This window comes from Periplaneta americana, chromosome 12, assembly GCF_040183065.1.
Source record: "Periplaneta americana isolate PAMFEO1 chromosome 12, P.americana_PAMFEO1_priV1, whole genome shotgun sequence".
NCBI lineage: Eukaryota > Metazoa > Arthropoda > Insecta > Blattodea > Blattidae > Periplaneta > Periplaneta americana.
Window position 1 is genome coordinate 42,015,462 of NC_091128.1, and position 19,888 is coordinate 42,035,349.

Sequence of the window (19,888 nt, forward strand, 5' to 3'; positions counted from 1 at the left end):
TATTATGAAATAAAATACCTTTCATTAAAATACGCAACACTGCACATAAGCTTAATACTGTAAATCATGTTTGATCAATGTCTATCTCCAATCTTTATTACAGTATAAATAGTAAAAATAGCGTATTTTAGTGTACATAGTGTAAATACAGGGACATCACTTTATTTTTACTAACATTTTTAACATTAACCTGGCTATACTCGGAAACACTGTTACCCCCCTTCCATTACAGGAATTTGGAGTTACTAGTGCAATATATAAACAAATTATTTTACTAGCTATAGGAGGAAAGAAAAGTAGTGTATCCATTTATGTTACAGGGAAATATAGTATTACGATTTTCAGTTTGGTCATTACTTTACAGTATTTTATCAAAAAATAGTAGAATAGTAACATTTTTTTTTTCACAAACTCAAGTCTTCAGGCGGTTATATTCATTATATAATGTCTACTTTATTCAGCATATTACTAACCTAATTTATTCCTGAGAATTTTGTGAGCACTTCCGCAAGAAACCCCAATTTCTACAGCTAACTTCTTGACCGACTTATTAGGACCTCCCTGCATTCTTTCTCTAGCATCTTCTACAGCATCTTCTGTCACCTTTGTTGGCCATCTTACACTTTTCTTCCTTTCTGTACACTTTCTTGTTCTAAATTTATCTACCAGATTAATGACATTTCTACGAAAATATTCCGTAATGATATAATCAGGAAATTGTGAAAAAAAAAACTGTTGTTCACATTCGGTTATATTGTAATTCCAGTTTCTATCATCGACCTTCATACCTACAAACAGTAAAACAAAACTCTTGTTTAAATAATGCTGTTAAGTACCGTACTATATTATAGGGTACCGTACTTTCGGTAACTCTAATCTTCACTTGTGCTCAGTCCACACAGATAAATTCAGTTATGCTACACACCATACCTGTGTGAAAATAAACTTCAATAATATAAACTTTTTCTTCTATAGAAAATGCAACATATTTCTGAAACACACTGTACTCTGTACTGTTTATTTCACTGCTAGCAACAGCGGCCGTGAGTTTGTGTGACTGACGTTAGCAAGGACATTAGTGAAAGAGGTGGGAGTCAAGTACATTTAGAAACGCAGGTACAATAAAAATTGAAGTAAAAATAAAATGATTTCCCTGTATTAGTGTAACTGTTAAAATGATCCACGTTTTGTTCTGCCCAACTTCACCAAACAGAAATGCGGCAAGCAATCAGTCAAATACTTCGCTTGCGAGATGCACGCTCGTCGTTGACTTAAATACTTCAGTAATACTTAATCTTGTAGCTTCGTGGAAAAAAGTACAGTCCCTAGCAATAACTAAGGAGCGGATTCCTATGTAATTAAATATTATTTTTGCGTATGATAAAACACAATTAACAAAGTAAAAAATTCCGTACATGAAGTTTCAAGTTTAAAACCCGAATTTTATTTCACATAAAAACACATATTTTCACAAAAAATTATGTAAATACATATTTTTATGAAATCTATTATAAACACATAAATCTTGGAGTTTTTTTACTTAAATAATTTTTACAAGAACTTTTAAACATTTTAAAACTAAAGCAATTATGTCACTCAGAAGTACGTTAACTTTTTAAGAATTCTTGGTTGCTTCGTGTTTCTAAGCGCTGTGTGGTGTATCTGTGATCCATTTTTGTAATAGTATCGCCTCAAGTTCTGAGAACTGCTAGGCAGCATATCAGTGTTATTATTAGAGAATAAATTAACATGGACAAGGAGGAGAGATCTTGCAACACATAATTAGGAATGTTTATTGTTGCTGAAGATGATTTCATTCCACGCTTTGTTTGTGAAACACAACAGATAAGAGCTCGGGTATGAACATTATTAAATTTAAACAAATCTCTCGCCTCTCGCTGATGTCCATCAAGTGAGGCAATACGTCTTGTTGTGATTCCCAGTTATCGGGCTTCGTCAATCGATATCCTTCAAGATACACTGAAAAATGGTTGTTTAAATAACGATTTGGCTTTCCTATTAGCAAATCTAAGCTTTTTGTGAGACACCATAAAAAACTCGAAACGTCCAAAAACCTGCTATCTGAAACAAGGAGGTGCGTGCCGTGAAAATTAAACTAGACTCGCTACCACGTTCAGAAGTACAGGGACATCGTTTTATTTTTACTTCAATTTTTATTGTACCTGAGTTTTTTAATGTACTTCACTCCCACCCCTTCTACTAAGGAAGTTCCAACTCCACACAGAACCAGGACCGCAGATAGTAAGCAGTACTGAGTTACTGAGTATAGTACGTTCCAGAAATATGTTCGCGTTTTCCAGTGACGAAAGAGCTTTCAATATTGAATCATATTTTCGCACAGGTACTGTCCGTTTGCCTACGTCGCATCCCGATTTCCCCCACCTGCTTCTGCTCGCCTCTCTGTAATAGCTGGGCTGTCTTAGCTCTTTTCTGAAAACATTAATTTCTCTTAGGAATTGGAAGTTTACGTAATATTATACAGCTGTTTAATTTAACTTAAATAAAAGGGCCTCGTTAAGTAATTAACTGTCACGTGATTTCCTCCCTTTCTACAATCCTGCGGCATAACCACTTGGACGGACAGTAGATAACATGTCTGAGTAATTTTATATTTTCGGGTCGGGCAGAAGTGAAGATTAAATTTACAGTACGTAGAGTAGGTACAGTATTATTTCAACATGAGTTACTAGTACGAAGGACGAAACTGGCAATTGGAATTAGATGCAATAGTCTATAGTGCGATAATATGCACAAAAGAACTGAAGCCTGTATCGAAATGAACTGCCACCATTTTCAAAATTGTGTTTAAATATTCATATTATGATTATTTTTCAATTTAACTTCTTTCTCTAAATTGTACGCTAATGTGCTGTAGACAGTATAATATACACTGCATAATGAATACGTTCGCATGGATAACTCACTTCGTGAGTAAAAAGACTTATTCTTAATACAGTACTGTATTTTGATTAAAGAAAAACCTAATGAAAATTATCAAACTCAAAATCGCGATATTTCCTAGTTTACGTAAATGGATGAACTACTTTTCTTCCTTCCTATACCTAGTAGAGTGATTTGTGTTTTACGCCAGTATCATCGAACTCCAGTCTTGGAGGGGGGAGCAAGCGGTGTTTCCGGTTCTCTAAAGGTACAGACAGGTTAATATTAAAAATGTTAGTAAAAATAAAATGATGTCACTGTACAAGTACTAAGGGACAAATTCCAGAATGTGTTTGGGAAAAACAGTGGATATAAAAAAATGTGTAAATTTACTCAAGTATTGGGGGGGGGGTGCCTGTAGGTGAAATTGACGTTATTCAGAGATAATCGGCATGCATTTGTGATGGAGAATTGTTGTTCACTGCAATTCTCGGCCAATTATTAGCACTCAAGTGTGGTGGGTGAGTACCTAGTAACATTTTTTTTCCAAGCTAAGTAAGGTATTTTTGTCATATTTAAAAGAAACATTTTTTTTTTTATTTTTAGCTAATATTTTCGTACTTTTTATCACATAAAAAATAAATATATTTACATTTTTAGCACATAAAAATCCGCTCCCTAGTAATAACTATGAGTTAGCTTATTTTATCGTCCTAGTGTGCTCCCTCCAAGGAAATCGTTCCATCTCCGCCTATGGCAGCGATGACCAAAACTCGAGCTGCAGTGATTACATGCGACAGACAACCTACTAAGTAAGGAGACGGAGCTAAGGTACTTGGCATGAAAACTACAATCAGTGGTGGTTCCTGTACTAACATCTTTATCAATCCCGCGGATAAAAATCTCAAGCTTTGCTGTATCAGTAATGTCACTGCTGTTACCAAGAGCCAGTGAATAATAAACAATTTTTCTTGCTTATTTTTTTAATCTTCCTCTTGAATATAATCAGGAATTTTCTAAATTCTTCTCTCGATACTTGGTCGAGAAATTTGTAGTTTTTCAAAATTAAAAACTTCCTATGGAGAGGTCATTTAAGCTATTGTAATCATTACTCTTGAGAAATTCTGTTCTATTAAAAGGATTTAGTGCACGAGATATTTCATATCCCATTAGGTAGCTGATTTCCTTACATTTATTTATATCATCTTTCTCTTCCTGGCTATGACTTAAGACATATCAGTTCCTGGCGTTTAACAGTTCATGGCACATAATATTGAATCAGTTTTTCTACAATATTATTATTAAATTAATTACTAATAAATAGTTACCCTCATCTAAAGATTAAGAAGATTAAAATTGAGGTAAAACCTAATAATTGTATCCTTTTAGGGAGAAGATCTAAAAATATCAGTATTCATGCACGTACAGAAGAAATCTAGAAACACATACTTAGTGGTCAGTAATAATAATAATAATAATAATAATAATAATAATAATAATAATAATAATAATAATAATAATAATAATAATAATAATAATAATAATAATACATTATTTAGCGTGGCAATTAATATTTCTATATACTCTTAGTTGAACCGTTGAGCAAAGTAAACATATTACATTTTGTCCGACAGAACAACAAAGAAGTTCTCCTCATTCTTTACGAAACCACCTCTTACTGAGTTTGTACACGATGTAATCACGACACCCGATTTGGTCACCGCTGGCCTATAGTGAGTGATTTCTATAGCTGCGACGTACACTCTCTGCGCAAACTAGCAGAGAGAGATCTTGCAGCGTCGCCTCTGACCGATTCGTCCTGACAGATTTGTGCGAGGGTTCTGCAAATCTTTTTTATCTCAAAGATAAAGAAACAATGGTGCGTTGTAAAGAAGAGGTGTAGATTAGACTTTTTTCCATTGTTCCATTTTAAATGAATTCACAACGTTTCGAAGATTTAGTTCTATCTTCGTCTTCAGGTGAGAAAAGACGGGGTGAGAAGTACAGCCTACTTATTGGGGTCGTTACAAACAGCTATTCTACTTGACTGTTCAACGATAGATTGCAGAGAACGGAATATAATATACGTAAAGTATTGGAGGTCAATATAAGGTTCACAAGAACAGATTATGAAGAAAATAATGAAGTATCTAGGATAATAAAAAAAATATATATAATTTAGATACGGTGCGTGAAGTAGCGAAAGACGGTCTACTGTCGTAAATAACTTTGCATCTAGCAGTAAAACAGTAATCATTCACTCATAATTTTCTGTCCAAGAGCAGGTCTTTCGCTGCAAACATAGCATTCTCCAATTTTCCCTATTTTCCTCTTCATCATTAGCTTCCTCTTCCAAAAGTAGCAAACAGACGGCGAGATCCATTGGTCACAACATGCGTTCAGCTGCTGATGTACGCGAATTCGCAGCGTGAGAACCCATAAGCCTCTTCTCCACCTGCGGTGGATGAGTAGTCAGATCTTCAGCCTGTCACGCAGACGGTCCGGGTTCGAGTCCCTGTGAGATCTGGAATGACCTGCTCGAAACCTGGATACTCAGCGAACCTTAGTTTAGTCAGCCGTTGTGGGTTTGAGAATGCACCAAGCGTGACGGTTAGCACAATAGATCGTGAAAGGTTGCAGTGCTGGGTCATAGTGCCCCCGCTCGAAAATTTAATTCCATTTCATAAGCCTCGCTGTGTCATTGCGAAGATGGTACGCAGCCTAGGCCGGTTTACATTAGGATAGTAAGTGGTAGATTACACTAGCCTACTTTTTCTCCAGACAACTCTACGCTACCACTTTTGCTAGAGGTTTGGTAGGGAGATTAACAATGAACGTTGCACAGTCCAAGCAGCTAGCCGGCCAAAAATCAAATTTCACAATCCTGTCTTTAATGCTCAGTTCTTGGAGAGGCGTGTTTATAACACTACAATATATAATATCGAAATGGTAAATTACTTTTTTTCGGAGAAATGCAACCTTCGTTCTCTAGTGAGGATCCTATATCAAATGTAAACATTTGTCTACATTTGTACAAAAGCTATCATATGCATGCAACACTTCACAAACTCTTGACTTATGGAGAGAAGATCGTAGGACACTCTACTGTTTTCCAACCAGGAGATAAACCGTGAAAGGAATGTGCTTACTATTGCGTCATCTACTGGAGCGAAGTAGATAGATAATATTAGAGTTATAACGTCAGTTTAAAAATCATGCGCTCTCCTGCATATGTTATTTCCTGTATGGAGGGATTAAAAAACCAGGAGATTAACCGTCATCTAATTTTGTAACTAGGGTAGTATAAAAATGTGTATATCAGTGTTATTGTTTGTGCTGTGAGAGCTAGCCAATAGAGATACGAGTACCCACGTGTGTGATCTTATGACATCAACATTCATTCACAGCATCAACCCGCTCCCTTTCATTCCCTGGAGACTTTCTCGTGGTTGGAGTACAGTATTATATAGGTCTCGCAAGTACGGATTACCGACGGAAGGAATGCGAATCAAACACTGCGATGAGGAAGAGCGGGCGACAGAAAAGATTACGATGAATGATATTCGAGAGTACAGTTGGAAGAGAAATGACATCGATAGAATCAGTCTTGCGTTATGATAGTTACATTACGACTTTAGTTTGTTCCATTGCATGTGAATATGTGTCTTGTATCGCACGGTATTATTATTTCATGGTAAACATAAGTTGCGCGTTTAATTAGCTTCGAATTTTTCTCTTGCTATGTTCTTTATTTCCACAGCGATGTCCTCATATGTTCATCTTCTTGGAAGAGACGGTACTTCCATCGGCCCGCACCTCTCCCCCCTCGGCGTGCCTACATACACACGTCAAAACAGACAGCAACGCCATCGTTGCTTTTCGGTAATCGTTTCTTGCGCGAGCTATACCTACTGGACAACTACATATGAGCCATTCAGAGCAGAAGTGGTGTAAGTCAAACATGGGGTCTTGAGAGTTAAAGTAAACATAAATAATACAATTAAAATGTTTATTTAGTGTAAAGTGTGCATAAGTTCCATTTGTATGTTGCATAATATGTTGCAGGTATAATTATAAAACTGTGTTAATTTTAATTCAGCATGTTAACATAACCTGTTTGCATCAACATTTTAAGTTGAGAACGAAAGCTATTTTGAGATTTAATAAAGAAGAATATATTTAGGATAGACTTCAGAACACAATTACCATCCTTACTTGTAGGTAGAAAATTCACCACAGTTTCTCCTATGAAATGTAGCCTACATAGGTTAGGCCTACCGTATATTACTTCCCCTTGTAGATAGTCGATAAATACAATTCAATACAACTCAGTATCGTAATAAATAAGTTATTTAAAATACAAATTGAAAGTGCGGGGTATCATACGTGACATTATGCTTAATTATAATGTATAATTGCGGATATAGAAATAACTTATAAGGTAAATACAGTAAACATAACCTATAATTCCTATATGGTATCATAACGTAGTTATGGAATGACGGGGCATTGGAGAACATCAAAATTAGACAGAAATAGTCTTAATTTGAACTGAGTACATTAAGCATTCCTGATATTTTCTGGAAATGCTTTATCATTGTCTATAACTAGTAGCCTGTATGTGAAGATTTCTCAACACAAATGCTTTCTTTCGCTGTAAAAAAATTATTCAGCAATATATTTATACATATATTAATACAGTGGTCTGTAATTTGAATAATTGTGCTATCACATTCACATTCGACATGACAACATAACCTTGTAAATCTGGTTGCTTTGAGGTCGCCTTATTGCAATACAGCTGTCATTTAGTCAAGTGTCCGAAGACCAATGAAGCATCACTCATAAAGCAACTAAGCCAAGAAATAATGGGGGTAGGGTGGCCAGTTCCTGTTTCCTTCCATTGCATACATCACTGACTACTAGCGCTGAGGTAGTTCTGGTGATTTCGGAAGTGAAAACCGTTCAATTTATTTTTTGTGGAAATGCATTTGATCTTATAAGCAAGGCATAATAAAAATCTAAATTAACCAAACTAATTCGTATATCCAAGGAGTATGTGCGCTAGTTTAGTCCTAGTAACATATTTAACTAATCAGACTTCAGATTGAAGTACCGGTACTGTATGAAACGAATAAATGCAATTGATGTGTAAACAAATTGCCTTTACAAGTCGTCATACGTAACGTTATGCTTAATTATAATTGCATAATTGCGAATGTAGAAATAAAGTAGTGATAGAGTAAACATAACCTATAATTTTAAAACATCAAAATATGAGTGCGATGCTACTGAAAATTATTGACTCCTGCATAAATGAATGTACAAGAATTTCGTAATGAAGCACGCTTCATTTTATTTAATTACAATATTAGGTACTGTAATACTAATGAAATCTATATGGTAAAATTTTTGGTAATATAGGCCTAAATCTCGTTTTTAGTTCTAATTTTGTATATTATCGAAAATGTATTATTTTCAATGCGAATGCGACTCTGCTGTACCCAAAAATAATAATTTAATGTCGGGGATCGAGCAAATATTGCCCTCACTTCATTTCATTTAATTACAATATTAGGTACTGTAACAGTAATGAAATCTATGTGGTAAAATTTTTGGTAATATACATCTTCTTTTTGGTTCTAATTGTATATATTATCAAATGTGTATTATTTTCAATGCGAATGCGACTCTGCTGTACCCAAAAATAATAATTTAATGTCCGGGATCGAGCAAATATTGCCCTCACTGGGTTCAAACCAAAGACGTTGGTTCAAACTGCAGACATATTTCGCGAATGCGACTCTGGTGTAGCCTTCGTAAACTACGTCCATAATTCCATAGATGAAACCCTTAGCCTTCTGTTATTTCCGTCATCCTTTTGAGTCACATAGTACTTCCTGTCCAAAGATTGTAAATTCCATTGTTATTTTCATGCGTGCAAGAACGACCTAAGCAGGGACCGCTAAACTTTACCATTGCCCTCTGAATCTTGATCTTACCTTTGTGCATAAAGTAATATTGAAAAAAATACGTGTTACGTATGACGAAAGCAATGAGCAAACACAATATCACTCTAAAATCTCCCGCCTCCACTCTGCGTTGCCAAACCTACCCATGCCCCGGCTTGTAACTAAAGAAGGCTCTGGAAGAACTGAATCATGTCTGTGATCTGTGAAAGCAAGAGAACCGTGGCATTTTCCAGCAGCAAAGTTAATTATTTCGTTTTCATGAACGTGTTCGTGAGAACTGATATTTGTGATCATATATAATTTAACTATGATGTAGGATTTTACCTTTATAGACACAAGTATAAGTTAACAAATGCGTACCGGTATCAGAAATTGTACGTGTCCACGCATTAATTTATTGAGACATTCACATTTATTTGGGTGAAACGAGCGTTGAGGAACTTACGCCGATTTTGGAATAGACACCGACGCACTTGAACTGCCAACATAGAAAACAAAAAATCACACTCACTCAATCGATTTCACCTTCATCTTGACGGGATAATAAAAGCCTACCTAACCTAACCGCGTCGGTGTCTATTCCAAAATCGGCGTAAGTTCCTCACCGCTCGTTTAACCTTTATTTGCCCTGCTTTGCTATTATTCTTATTTTGGATTTGCCTAAAATAAATTATTAAATACATGAATTTTATTTCAACATAACATCAAAATAAGATGTTTTACTATTGCGCTACCAAAGGAAGGCGGATATGCATCCATACCCACTTAACCTACCGACCAAAATGCGAATAATTGAGGCATACCAAAAGCCTGAGCTAACCAAACCTAACCTGTCACTAGTACATACTCGATGTTACGAAAACTCGCTTTATATATAGGCCTATAAGGGCGCAAATAGCCATAGTAACTGACGCGTCCTTTAAACGCCACTAACCACATAGCATAACGCTGAGGTAGTTCCCTTCGTACTCGTCTTATACACCTTGTATACGAACCTGTGACAGGTTAAGTTTAGGCTTTTGTTATGGCACCCAGCATCGTGATGCACTTGGGGAGCTATGATAGGTAGCGAAAATCCGGTTTAGCAAACCAGCTATATCATCGTGCTAACCACACGATACCTCCTTTCTGGTTGGATGATCGTCCACCTGTGCTTCGGCATGTGGGCATGAGACCAGCAGCCGGCTGGTCGAACTGGGCCCTTCAGGGCTGTAGCGCCATGGATTTACCTTTTACATAAAGGATCAACCGCATCTCCATAAAAAAAATACCTTATAAATTCAACGATTTTCACCTCCGAAATCACCGCAATTACCTCAGTGCTATTTTCACCATTTAAATACCAGTATATTAGATTGTGTAATCTATCTCCTCTCGACACTCTACACACCCTTGTCACTGACAGGAGGGGGTGGCTACTTGTCATTAATATATCCCTGCATCAAACTCTACGTAATCTTATTACTAACAGAGGGATACTTATCAACTTGTCGCTAAAATATCTTCTCGTCAAACCTAACTTTATCATTAACAGTGGGTCTACTTGTTTAGGGTTACCATCCGTCTGGCAAAAGGAGGACATATTCTCTTTTTTAATCATTTTATTCCGCCTGGCAAGCATTTAAAAAAAATTGAAATGTCCAGCATTTCGCATTTCAACTAGAATTAATATGAATATTGAATAATGTGCGATATTATGCATAGAATATCTAAACAAATGGTGAAAACCTATGAAATAATTTAACTGCTTTCAATGGTTGAAGCTGTAGCACATAAAATATGATGACCTATTGACATGCATTGAATTCTTACACTCTAAAAATGTCACTGTTCATGATTCTAAGCTATTTTATCAGTTTTATTCTGCAAAGCACAATATATACCAATCAAGTTAATTTGGACAAAAATTTAAGTTTAAATAAACAATGATGCAAAATCTTCAATTCCAATAGTTCTGCGAGCACTGAGCTTTCTCAGAACTCTCAAAAATATGTCAATTCTATTTATTTATCCCAAGTCACAATGGAAGTGCTGAGACAGTATTTTCCCTAATATCTGCTCACTGGACAAAAAAATGAAATTGCATGCTAACGGAGACAGTCACAGGTATCATCATGGTGAAATATAATTTCAAGGACATGTCCTGTGAACAGTTCCATAGTTATTTGTTACAAGATATAAGTTTGTCTCTTCAGGCTCTTGTACACAAAGTGGGCTCCACTGATAAGTAGGGTACAGATGTAATACTGATCCAGCAACTAGTGAGATAACTGAGTAAGGTCAGCCATTGTTTTTATCTTTAATTTTGTTCATACCAATTTTTAAAAAGTCCTCTTTTTTTCAACAATGTCCTCTTATTTTAGATTCCATGTCCTCCTATAGAATTTCTTCTCATGGTAACCCTATACTTGTTGCTAATCTATCTCAGCAAACCCTACCGAAACTTGTCACTGGCTGAGGAGTTATTGTCACTGATCAATTTCCTTGTCAAACCCTACCTAACCTTGTTATCGGTAGGCATAATGATGGGCTACTTGCCACTAAGGTTGAGGATGAAGAGGAGGAAAGAATATAGAAAGAAACCCAATTTTTCTACTAAGAGCAGCACAAATGAATGTCAAGCCCATTAACCATCTGTTGAGCGTAGTTTGCTGTTCCAAATAAGATTCTTCAAAATGTGGAAATATGTTTGATTGAACAGTTTTCATAATTTCACAGAACTGGCTAACCATGAACTGTGACATCTTACAGTGTCTATTGCCCGCTGTAGCCCATTTTAATGAAGCCAATGTCCCCATCATAATACATATAGCCTAGTTTTCTTGTTCTATCTCATACTATAATAATAATAATAATAATAATAATAATAATAATAATAATAATAATAATAATAATAATAATAATAATCATCATCATCATCATCATCATCATCCATGGCGACATAGCCCTTGAAGGACCATGACTGACCACCCAGCTGCTGACCTCACGTTCATATGCTGAAGCAGAGGTGGACGATCATCCAACAACGTGGTTATCACAATGATCCCCCCCTCCCCCAGCTGGTCTGTCTCATACTAGAACATTTTTATAACTGAAGCAGCCATATTTTTTTAATTCACCTTATCTAGGAAGAGAGTGAAGTACAAGAATTCAGCCAGTTTTTAAAGGAAAACTGATTTAAAAAGCCATGTGTAGAAAAGCTATTTTTAAATTACAGTTTGTTGTAATAAATATACCGGTACCTGTTTTCCAATGCACCATTATCTTAACAGTATATGTTGACATTAATGACGACAATCTAGGTTTACAGTGAATACAAGTCAGATTTCTGGTAGGCAAAAATAATGCCTGCTGAAAAATGAAAAAACATGTGACGAATTTCGAGCAAGTTTTTCTATAAATAATTTTCAGTATAATGATATACAAACAGAACACGTGAATGCAGTCTTCAAAAGAGACAAAAATATTACTGAATTAAGACTCGAGATGTTGTCAAAGAATGATAGTATCGACTAGCTCAACTCGACCAGTTATCCATAACATTTTGGGTTACTGTAATGTTTTGTCACTCTTGATCACTACACTAATCATCATCTTCAGTCTAGAGGTACTCATACCAAATTCACAGACAATATAGGTGGTGAGAGCTAGGTGTGTCGTACACCCCTAAACCAAACCCATGAAATAGAAACATTCAACATTTAAAAAATTAAAGAAAAGAAGAGACATTATCAACAGAAAAATCGGAGCACTGGCTTTAGCATGTTGCTTTCGATACCTTTAGGTGAGTTTACTCGAGTGTTATGCACAGTGCAGGGACCCGGATTCCTTCTTTTGCGTGGATTGTAGCACATCCCCCACCCACTTCCTGTGCAGGCAGTGATCCTGCCCTGCTGCTTCGTCACCTCCTCATGTGGTAGCTTTCAATTTTCTGCAAGGAAGGCCAATAATAGATGCTGCCTTTTATTACGAGATCTTGGATTAACTGAGTTCTGCAGTTGCGTACAAGTGTTCTAGATTTACCATAGGTATTATTATTCTTATTATTATTGTACGAAATGGAAATATAAAAATTGGAAATTTGTCCTTTGAGGAGGTGGAAAAGTTCAAATACCTGGGAGCAACAGTAACAAGTATAAATGATACTCGGAAGGAAATTAAACGCAGAATAAATATGGGAAATGCGTGTTATTATACAGTTGAGAAGCTTTTATCATCCAATCTGCTGTCAAAAAATCTGAAAGTTAGAATTTATAAAACAGTTATATTACCGGTTGTTCTTTATGGTTGTGAAACCTCACTTTGAGAGAGGAACATAGGTTAAGGGTGTTTGAGAATAAGGTGCTTAGGAAAATATTTGGGGCTAAGGGGGATGAAGTTACAGGAAAATGGAGAAAGTTACACAACACAGAACTGCACGCATTGTATTCTTCACCTGACATAATTAAGAACATTAAATCCAGACGTTTGAGATAGGCAGGACATGTAGCACATATGGGCGAATCCAGAAATGCATATAGAGAGTTAGTTGGGAGGCCAGAGGGAAAAAGACCTTTGGGGAGGCCGAGACGTAGATGAGAAGATAATATTAAAATGGATTTGAGGGAGGTGGGATATGATGATAGAGACTGGATTGATCTTGCTCAGGATAGGGACCAATGGTGGGCTTATGTGAGGGCGGCAATGAACCTCCGGGTTCCTTAAAAGCCAGTAAGCGAGTATTATTCTTCTTTATGACAATATCCATTTTCACAGACACATGCCAAGATTGCAGACTTTGGCCAGGAATGCTTTGTTCATCTACTGCAGAGTACGAATTTGAACCCCAATGACCAATGGCCTTTTTTTTCAGAACAGTGAAACAGATAAAGAAGCTGTGCTACGTTTCAAGTATTAACTATAGCCCCATTTTCTCTTCCAGTGAGTTTTGTTAACTCGACAAGTGCTTGAACAATAACGGTAATTAATTATTTGGCAGAACAGGTTAAGGCTGCATATGTAAATAAATATTTGTTAATTTACCAGACCAGGGAAATTTACTTACTGCTCACCTCCCACACATGAGAACTAGTTTGCCATGTGCATTAATTAGCAGAAAATCAAGCAAGGGTTTTCTTAAAATGTAGAGGACTATTTGTACCATCCATTATCGAATTATTGAACTGGCCATTATTATTCACTCCTCCTGAAGTGTGTATCCGCAAATTTTTCATAATCTTGAATGCCATAGCCCAGCATTTCTCAAACTACGGTTCGCAGACCACCTGTGGTCCTCGAGGTCTGCCCTTGTGGTCCTTCAAAAAAGACAGAAGAAAATAAAAATTCAAACGAATTGCGTATCTCACTATAGCTTAAAATGTCAGAGTTTGGAAATGACACATAGCAATCGAATTTCACTTTTTCTCTCAATACTGACATTTTATGAAATTTATTACCCTACCCATCTATCAACTTCCCACTGTACTCTCAGCAACTAAAGAGGGATTTAAAGCACTATACACATGGTGTTTCTCACCATCTTTTCCCTGTACATCTGACACTGCGCCATAGCCTATATTTACGAATACCGGTACCTACTTTAATTTTTATGTTCTGGAAGATCATAAAGATATAAGATTTGTTTATGTTATGCTGAAGGATTGTGAGGAAAAATATACCCGTACATTTTGGTTATACAATTTTTTTTTTTTTTTTGCAGGAACAAATAGGGATGTAAGGCTACATTACACTAAAAATTCAAATTGCGAAAAGATGGAAAAATATTGGATGGAGGTAGCCCTTGGTCTAGCAGCTGAAGCTCTGCAAGTGGGAGAAGTTCCTGTAGGATGCGTGTTTGTTCTCGATGATCAAGTGATTGCTAAAGGCCGCAATACAGTAAATGAAACTCGCAATGCTACAAGGCATGCAGAGATGAACTGTTTAGATGAGACAATTGATTGGTGTACAAAGACAAGTCGTGATTTCTATGCTACTATGGCATCTGTGAAGGTACCTAAGTTACAACACTCAAGATTATTATGGTGAAGAAATTTATTTCTCAAAGATAGAATAACTTAATAAGCATATAACTTACAGTGAAACTTCCCAATAACGGACACCATCAAGGAAAAATTAAATGTCCGTTATTGAGAAGTGTCCACTATTTAGAAAATCGTTAGTATGCATACAGTACATTAAAATTTCTCATACATATTCAACACTATATTTTACAGTACAGTAGACAGTGAGATTGTTTACAGTATTCATCCAGAGATAAATCCCAGATAAAGGCATCTTATTTGCTCTAGCATGGCAGAACCATTCACATGTTAAATTGTCAATGGCATGCCCCTCAGTTTTAGGAAAAGCTCTTTTTGTGTTCTCATTTGCATTCTTAATGTATGATTTTAAAATAACATCCTTGTTTTTTCAAAATTTCACTAACCTGAGTTTTTCCCACATTAAACTTTATGACCAGCTCACGAACACTTAATTTCTCCTTCTCACTATGCTTTACAATATCCACTTTCTCTTTTAGTGACAAACATTTATGTTTTTGTGACATTTTTAATGTGACTGTACTTCCGAACACTTAACTTGACAAACTAAGAAAGTACGGATTGCTCACATACAGTATCACAACTAACAACTGTGCTGCTTACCTTCAATAAAGTACAAGAACGTTCAAATGCACGATAATGATTATTGCAAAGAATTCCGTTTAATTTATAACTGTCGTTTTTCTTTTTTTTCTTTCACACTGTCCGTTATTTGGAAGTTTTAATTGTTGTTGGAGATACATTTGAGTGTCCTCATCCGCTATTAGAATGTCCGCTATTTGGAAGAATTTTATCATAAGGGCCAATGTTATTTTGCAGGGGAATTTTAAAATGTCTGCTATTGAGAGGAGTCCGCTATTGGGAAGTGTCCGTTAAGGGAAGCTTCACTGTATTATAAGCTAGTTCATGCCTTAAAAATGCTTCTTGAAGTTCCATTGTTACAAACAAAGCTAGTATTTCAGAAAAAAAAAAGACTGCTTAAGAAAGAATTTGTATTATGTATTTAAGCATATAGAACGAAATGGGGTAGCTCAAGGAGTACACTCAATACAACCTACAACACATACATAAAGCCTATCTTAACGTACTGTGGTGAAGCACTAATAACCTCATCAACCACAAATAAACAGATATTAGAACGCACTCAAAACCAACCTTTACGTCTCATCACGAACGCACTCAAAACCAAGCTTTACGTCTCATCACTGGTGCAATCAAAACTACTCCAATTGAAGCCATGCAAATAATCACATCTAATAAACCTGTTGTAACAGATCTTGAAATACAAGCCCTTTTAACCTATGAAAAATTAAGAAGGCTTCCAGTCCACACCTGTGGAGTAACGGTCAGCGCGTCTGGCTGCGAAACCAGGTGGCCCGGGTTCGAATCCCGGTCGGGGCAAGTTACCTGGTTGAGGTTTTTTCCGGGGTTTTCCCTCAACCCAATACGAGCAAATGCTTGGTAACTTTCGGTGCTGGACCCCGGACTCATTTCACCGGCATTATCACCTTCATATCATTCAGACGCTAAATAACCTAGATGTTGATACAGCGTCGTAAAATAACCCAATAAAAAAAAAAAAGAGGCTTCCAAATTGGGATAAATGGAGTAAATACAAAGATTCTAAATTTACATTGAGGACCCAAAATGAATACATACAAGAGGTAGAAAAGCTTAAGCAAATTCTAGAAATACCAAGTGAAAAGGAAAACTTGATGAATCGATATAATCCACTTAATAACTTCAAAGTAGATTGCTGCCTTGATCTTGATGAAGTCTTCAACAAAAAAGATATAAATCCAGAAATAGCAAAAGCCATTGCCCTACAAACAATTAATAGAAAATATCCACAAAAGGACTGGTTGTACATATACACTGATGGATCTCTCATGAATCAAAATGAAGGAGCTGGAGCAAGAGCTACTTGCCAATACTTTTCTCTTTATAAAAATGTTGGCAAGTACGCAACAAATTTTGATGGCGAAGTTGAAGCCATTTATACATCACTTCAAAATGTATTTGTTTGGCTAAACCAGTGCAAAAACATAGTCATCCTCTCTGACTCCAAAGCTGCAATCCAGTCCATCAGCTCAACTACATCCCCTAAAATGGAAAAAGTAAAAGAAATTCATTGCATGGTAAAACAAATTCAAATGCTAAATAAAAAAGTGGTCTTCCAATGGATCCCGGCCCACTGCGGACTGAACGGTAACGAGAAAGCAGATATGTTAGCAAAGAAAGGAACTTATATCAACTTAAAAACAAATTTCAAGTTCCCATATGAATCAATAAAGCGAGTCATAAAAAGAATAAGTTACAGCGAACAGGCAAAACATCAAAATTCAAAATGGAAAGAATCATTCAAAGATCCAAAACTAATTCCTGATCTGCCTCGAAAATCTGCCGTGGCCATGTTTAGATTGATTACTGGTCATGATTGCCTCAGTAAACACCTCCATCGTATTGGAGTACTGAATTCACCTAAATGCTTACTGTGCACCAGAGAAGAGGACATGGAGATGGAGCACCTGGCTAATTGTGAAACTCTTAGGACATTTGTGGATCTTCCATCAAAATATTGGAGTCCACACCTGTGGAGTAACGGTCAGCGCGTCTGGCTGCGAAACCAGGTGGCCCGGGTTCGAATCCCGGTCGGGGCAAGTTACCTGGTTGAGGTTTTTTCCGGGGTTTTCCCTCAACCCAATACGAGCAAATGCTGGGTAACTTTCGGTGCTGGACCCCGGATTCATTTCACCGGCATTATCACCTTCATATCATTCAGATGCTAAATAACCTAGATGTTGATACAGCGTCGTAAAATAACCCAATAAAATAAATAAAAAATCAAAATATTGGGAAGCAAGAAGGATGATGACTTCATTGTTAAATCCAGAGCATTAGATACACACACACACACACACACACACACACAGATCGAGCAAATCTTTAATTGGTAGAAATTTTCACGAGTTACTAATTTTCAGAAATGCAAATCTTATCCAACTTGAGAAAGAATTCCTTGTGTTGTGCTGCAGTTTCTGAATCATGTACGAGTAGAATGTACACTTCTGGAAACAAAAAGTGACCAAGTCTGATGACTGTATTCATGGACTTGAAGTACAGCAGACACCTAAACTTAATGTATGGTACTTCTTTTCTTTATCACATTATTCCTTATAGATGTCTCTGTGTATTAAAAAAACAAAAACAAAATATAATTGTACCATTTTATAATTCCCATTGAAGTCTCTAAATAAGGATAGAAATGGAATACAAATGTTAATATTGAAAAATAATCTTTGAAGCGAATGATAGATTTACCAAATAGACACCTACATTTGTAAGAACAGTAATGTGGTGATGGCTCAGTGAGTTCTAGAATGCTGAACAACAGGGCCACATGTTCGATTATCAATTAACCAACAGCTTCTTTCACATCCTAAGTTACAATAGGATGGACACTGTAGTTTTATTTTTATGAAATAATAATAATAATAATAATAATAATAATAATAATAATGACGATAATAATAATAATAATAATAATAATAATAATAATAATAATAATAATAATAATAAATTTACACTATGTAGAAAATCTTTTAATCATAATTGCTAAATTTTAGTAAGTGATGGTGATATTTAAATATTTATGCTATTCCTGTGACATATCCTCAGCCTCATCTCATCAAATACCATATTACTATATCATTTTCATCTCTTATGCTAAATAACATAGTAGATGATAAAGGAGCGTTAATAATTATAAAAAATAAAGAAATAAATTCTTGTTTCTGGTAGTTCGAACCATAGCTCACTTTAGCTTAATGTGCTCTCTGCAATATGTTTCTTTCCTCAGGTTTGGGTGACAGTGGAGCCCTGCATCATGTGTGCTGCTGCTCTTCATAGCCTGCATGTATCAGCTGTCACATATGGTTGTAAGAATGACCGATTTGGAGGCTGCACTTCCGTCTTGGATACGTCACTTCTGTACTCACAGCCAACTGCTATGCAAGGTGGATTCGAAAGTGATAGGGCTATGCAGTTGCTCAAAGATTTCTATAAAGGAACTAATCCTAATGCTCCTCAAGCTAAACTCAAGAAGACCATTCAAGATACTAGGTGATATAACATTACCAATGCTTACATGTATGAAATTTATTAATTAAATTTTTAAAAATCTTCCAGAGCATTCTAATATCTCTCACAATAACCTTACGGCGGTTTCTCTCTCTCTGTCTGGGGGGGGGGGGGGGAGTTACCCCAATCCCCCTCCCTTGCTGCGCCAGTACCTTACATAATCCCAACATACATTCTCAGAGACTGTCTATACGTGCAACAGGAACAGTGCTAGAATTTTCAGTTTGGATGACTACTGAAACACTAGTATTCTATTAAAATTATTCACTGTTGAAATGAAAAGAAAATGTTAATGTAAAAATTTACTTAATATTATATCCCGAATTGAAAAGAAAACTTACAAATTAAACCAAACTCTTTAACTCTATTAAATCTATACTAATAATAAATTTGTAGCCGAAATTTTTCTGGTAATTTTCGATTTTCCAAAAATAATTGGTCCTAACATATATAATTAACCACCCTGGAACAGAAAATCGCTTTTTTTTTTTTTTTAATTTTTGTTTGTATGTCTGTCTGTATGTTTGTTATCTTTTCACACGATAATGGCTGAATGGATTTCAATGAAAATTGGAATATAAATTAAGTTCGTTGTAACTTAGATTTTAGGCTATATGGCATTCAAAATACATTATTTAAAAGGGGGGTTATAAGGGGGCCTGAATTAAATAAATCGAAATATCTCGCTTATTATTGATTTTTGTGAAAAATGTTACATAACAAAAGTTTCTTTAACAATAATTTTCGATAAGTTTTATTCCTTGAAAAATTTTGATAGGACTGATATTTAATGAGATAAATGAGTTTTAAAATTAAAATAACTGCCATCTAAGGCCG

The 19,888-nt window shown here is 35.8% G+C and overlaps 1 protein-coding gene and 1 long non-coding RNA gene across 10 annotated transcripts in view; one reads left to right on the plus strand and one right to left on the minus strand.

Annotated features, from left to right (window-relative positions):
• Positions 1-9,056, minus strand: part of LOC138710336 (uncharacterized) — a 24,900-nt gene extending 15,844 nt beyond the window's left edge. Inside the window, exon 1 of one of the 2 annotated variants that reach the window (XR_011335213.1) lies at positions 9,017-9,056. This is a non-coding gene — a long non-coding RNA (uncharacterized lncRNA). Of the gene's footprint in view, positions 1-8,903 lie in introns of both variants that reach the window. The other variant, XR_011335212.1, reaches the window with a different exon arrangement.
• Positions 6,751-19,095, plus strand: LOC138710335 (tRNA-specific adenosine deaminase 2). 8 transcript variants are annotated; one of them, XM_069841149.1, is made up of 3 exons: positions 6,751-6,851; positions 14,572-14,861; positions 18,771-19,095. In XM_069841149.1, the coding sequence occupies exons 2-3, from the start codon at positions 14,625-14,627 to the stop codon at positions 19,035-19,037; spliced, it is 504 nt and encodes a 167-aa protein (XP_069697250.1). In that variant the 5' UTR covers positions 6,751-6,851; positions 14,572-14,624; the 3' UTR covers positions 19,038-19,095. The 8 variants fall into 8 exon arrangements, with proteins under 8 accessions (XP_069697250.1, XP_069697249.1, XP_069697247.1 ...); XM_069841148.1 differs by lacking the exon at positions 6,751-6,851 and adding an exon at positions 9,010-9,139; XM_069841146.1 differs by lacking the exon at positions 6,751-6,851 and adding an exon at positions 9,055-9,185.
• Positions 19,096-19,888: the final 793 nt, after the last annotated feature.

Coding starts and splice junctions, on each gene's coding strand:
- LOC138710335 (XM_069841144.1), top strand. CDS start 12,636: ATGTTGCTTTCGATACCTTTAG. Junction 12,658..14,571: donor GTTGCTTTCGATACCTTTAG/GTGAGTTTACTC, acceptor TTTTTTTTGCAG/GAACAAATAGGGATGTAAGG. Junction 14,862..18,770: donor CTACTATGGCATCTGTGAAG/GTACCTAAGTTA, acceptor TTCTTTCCTCAG/GTTTGGGTGACAGTGGAGCC.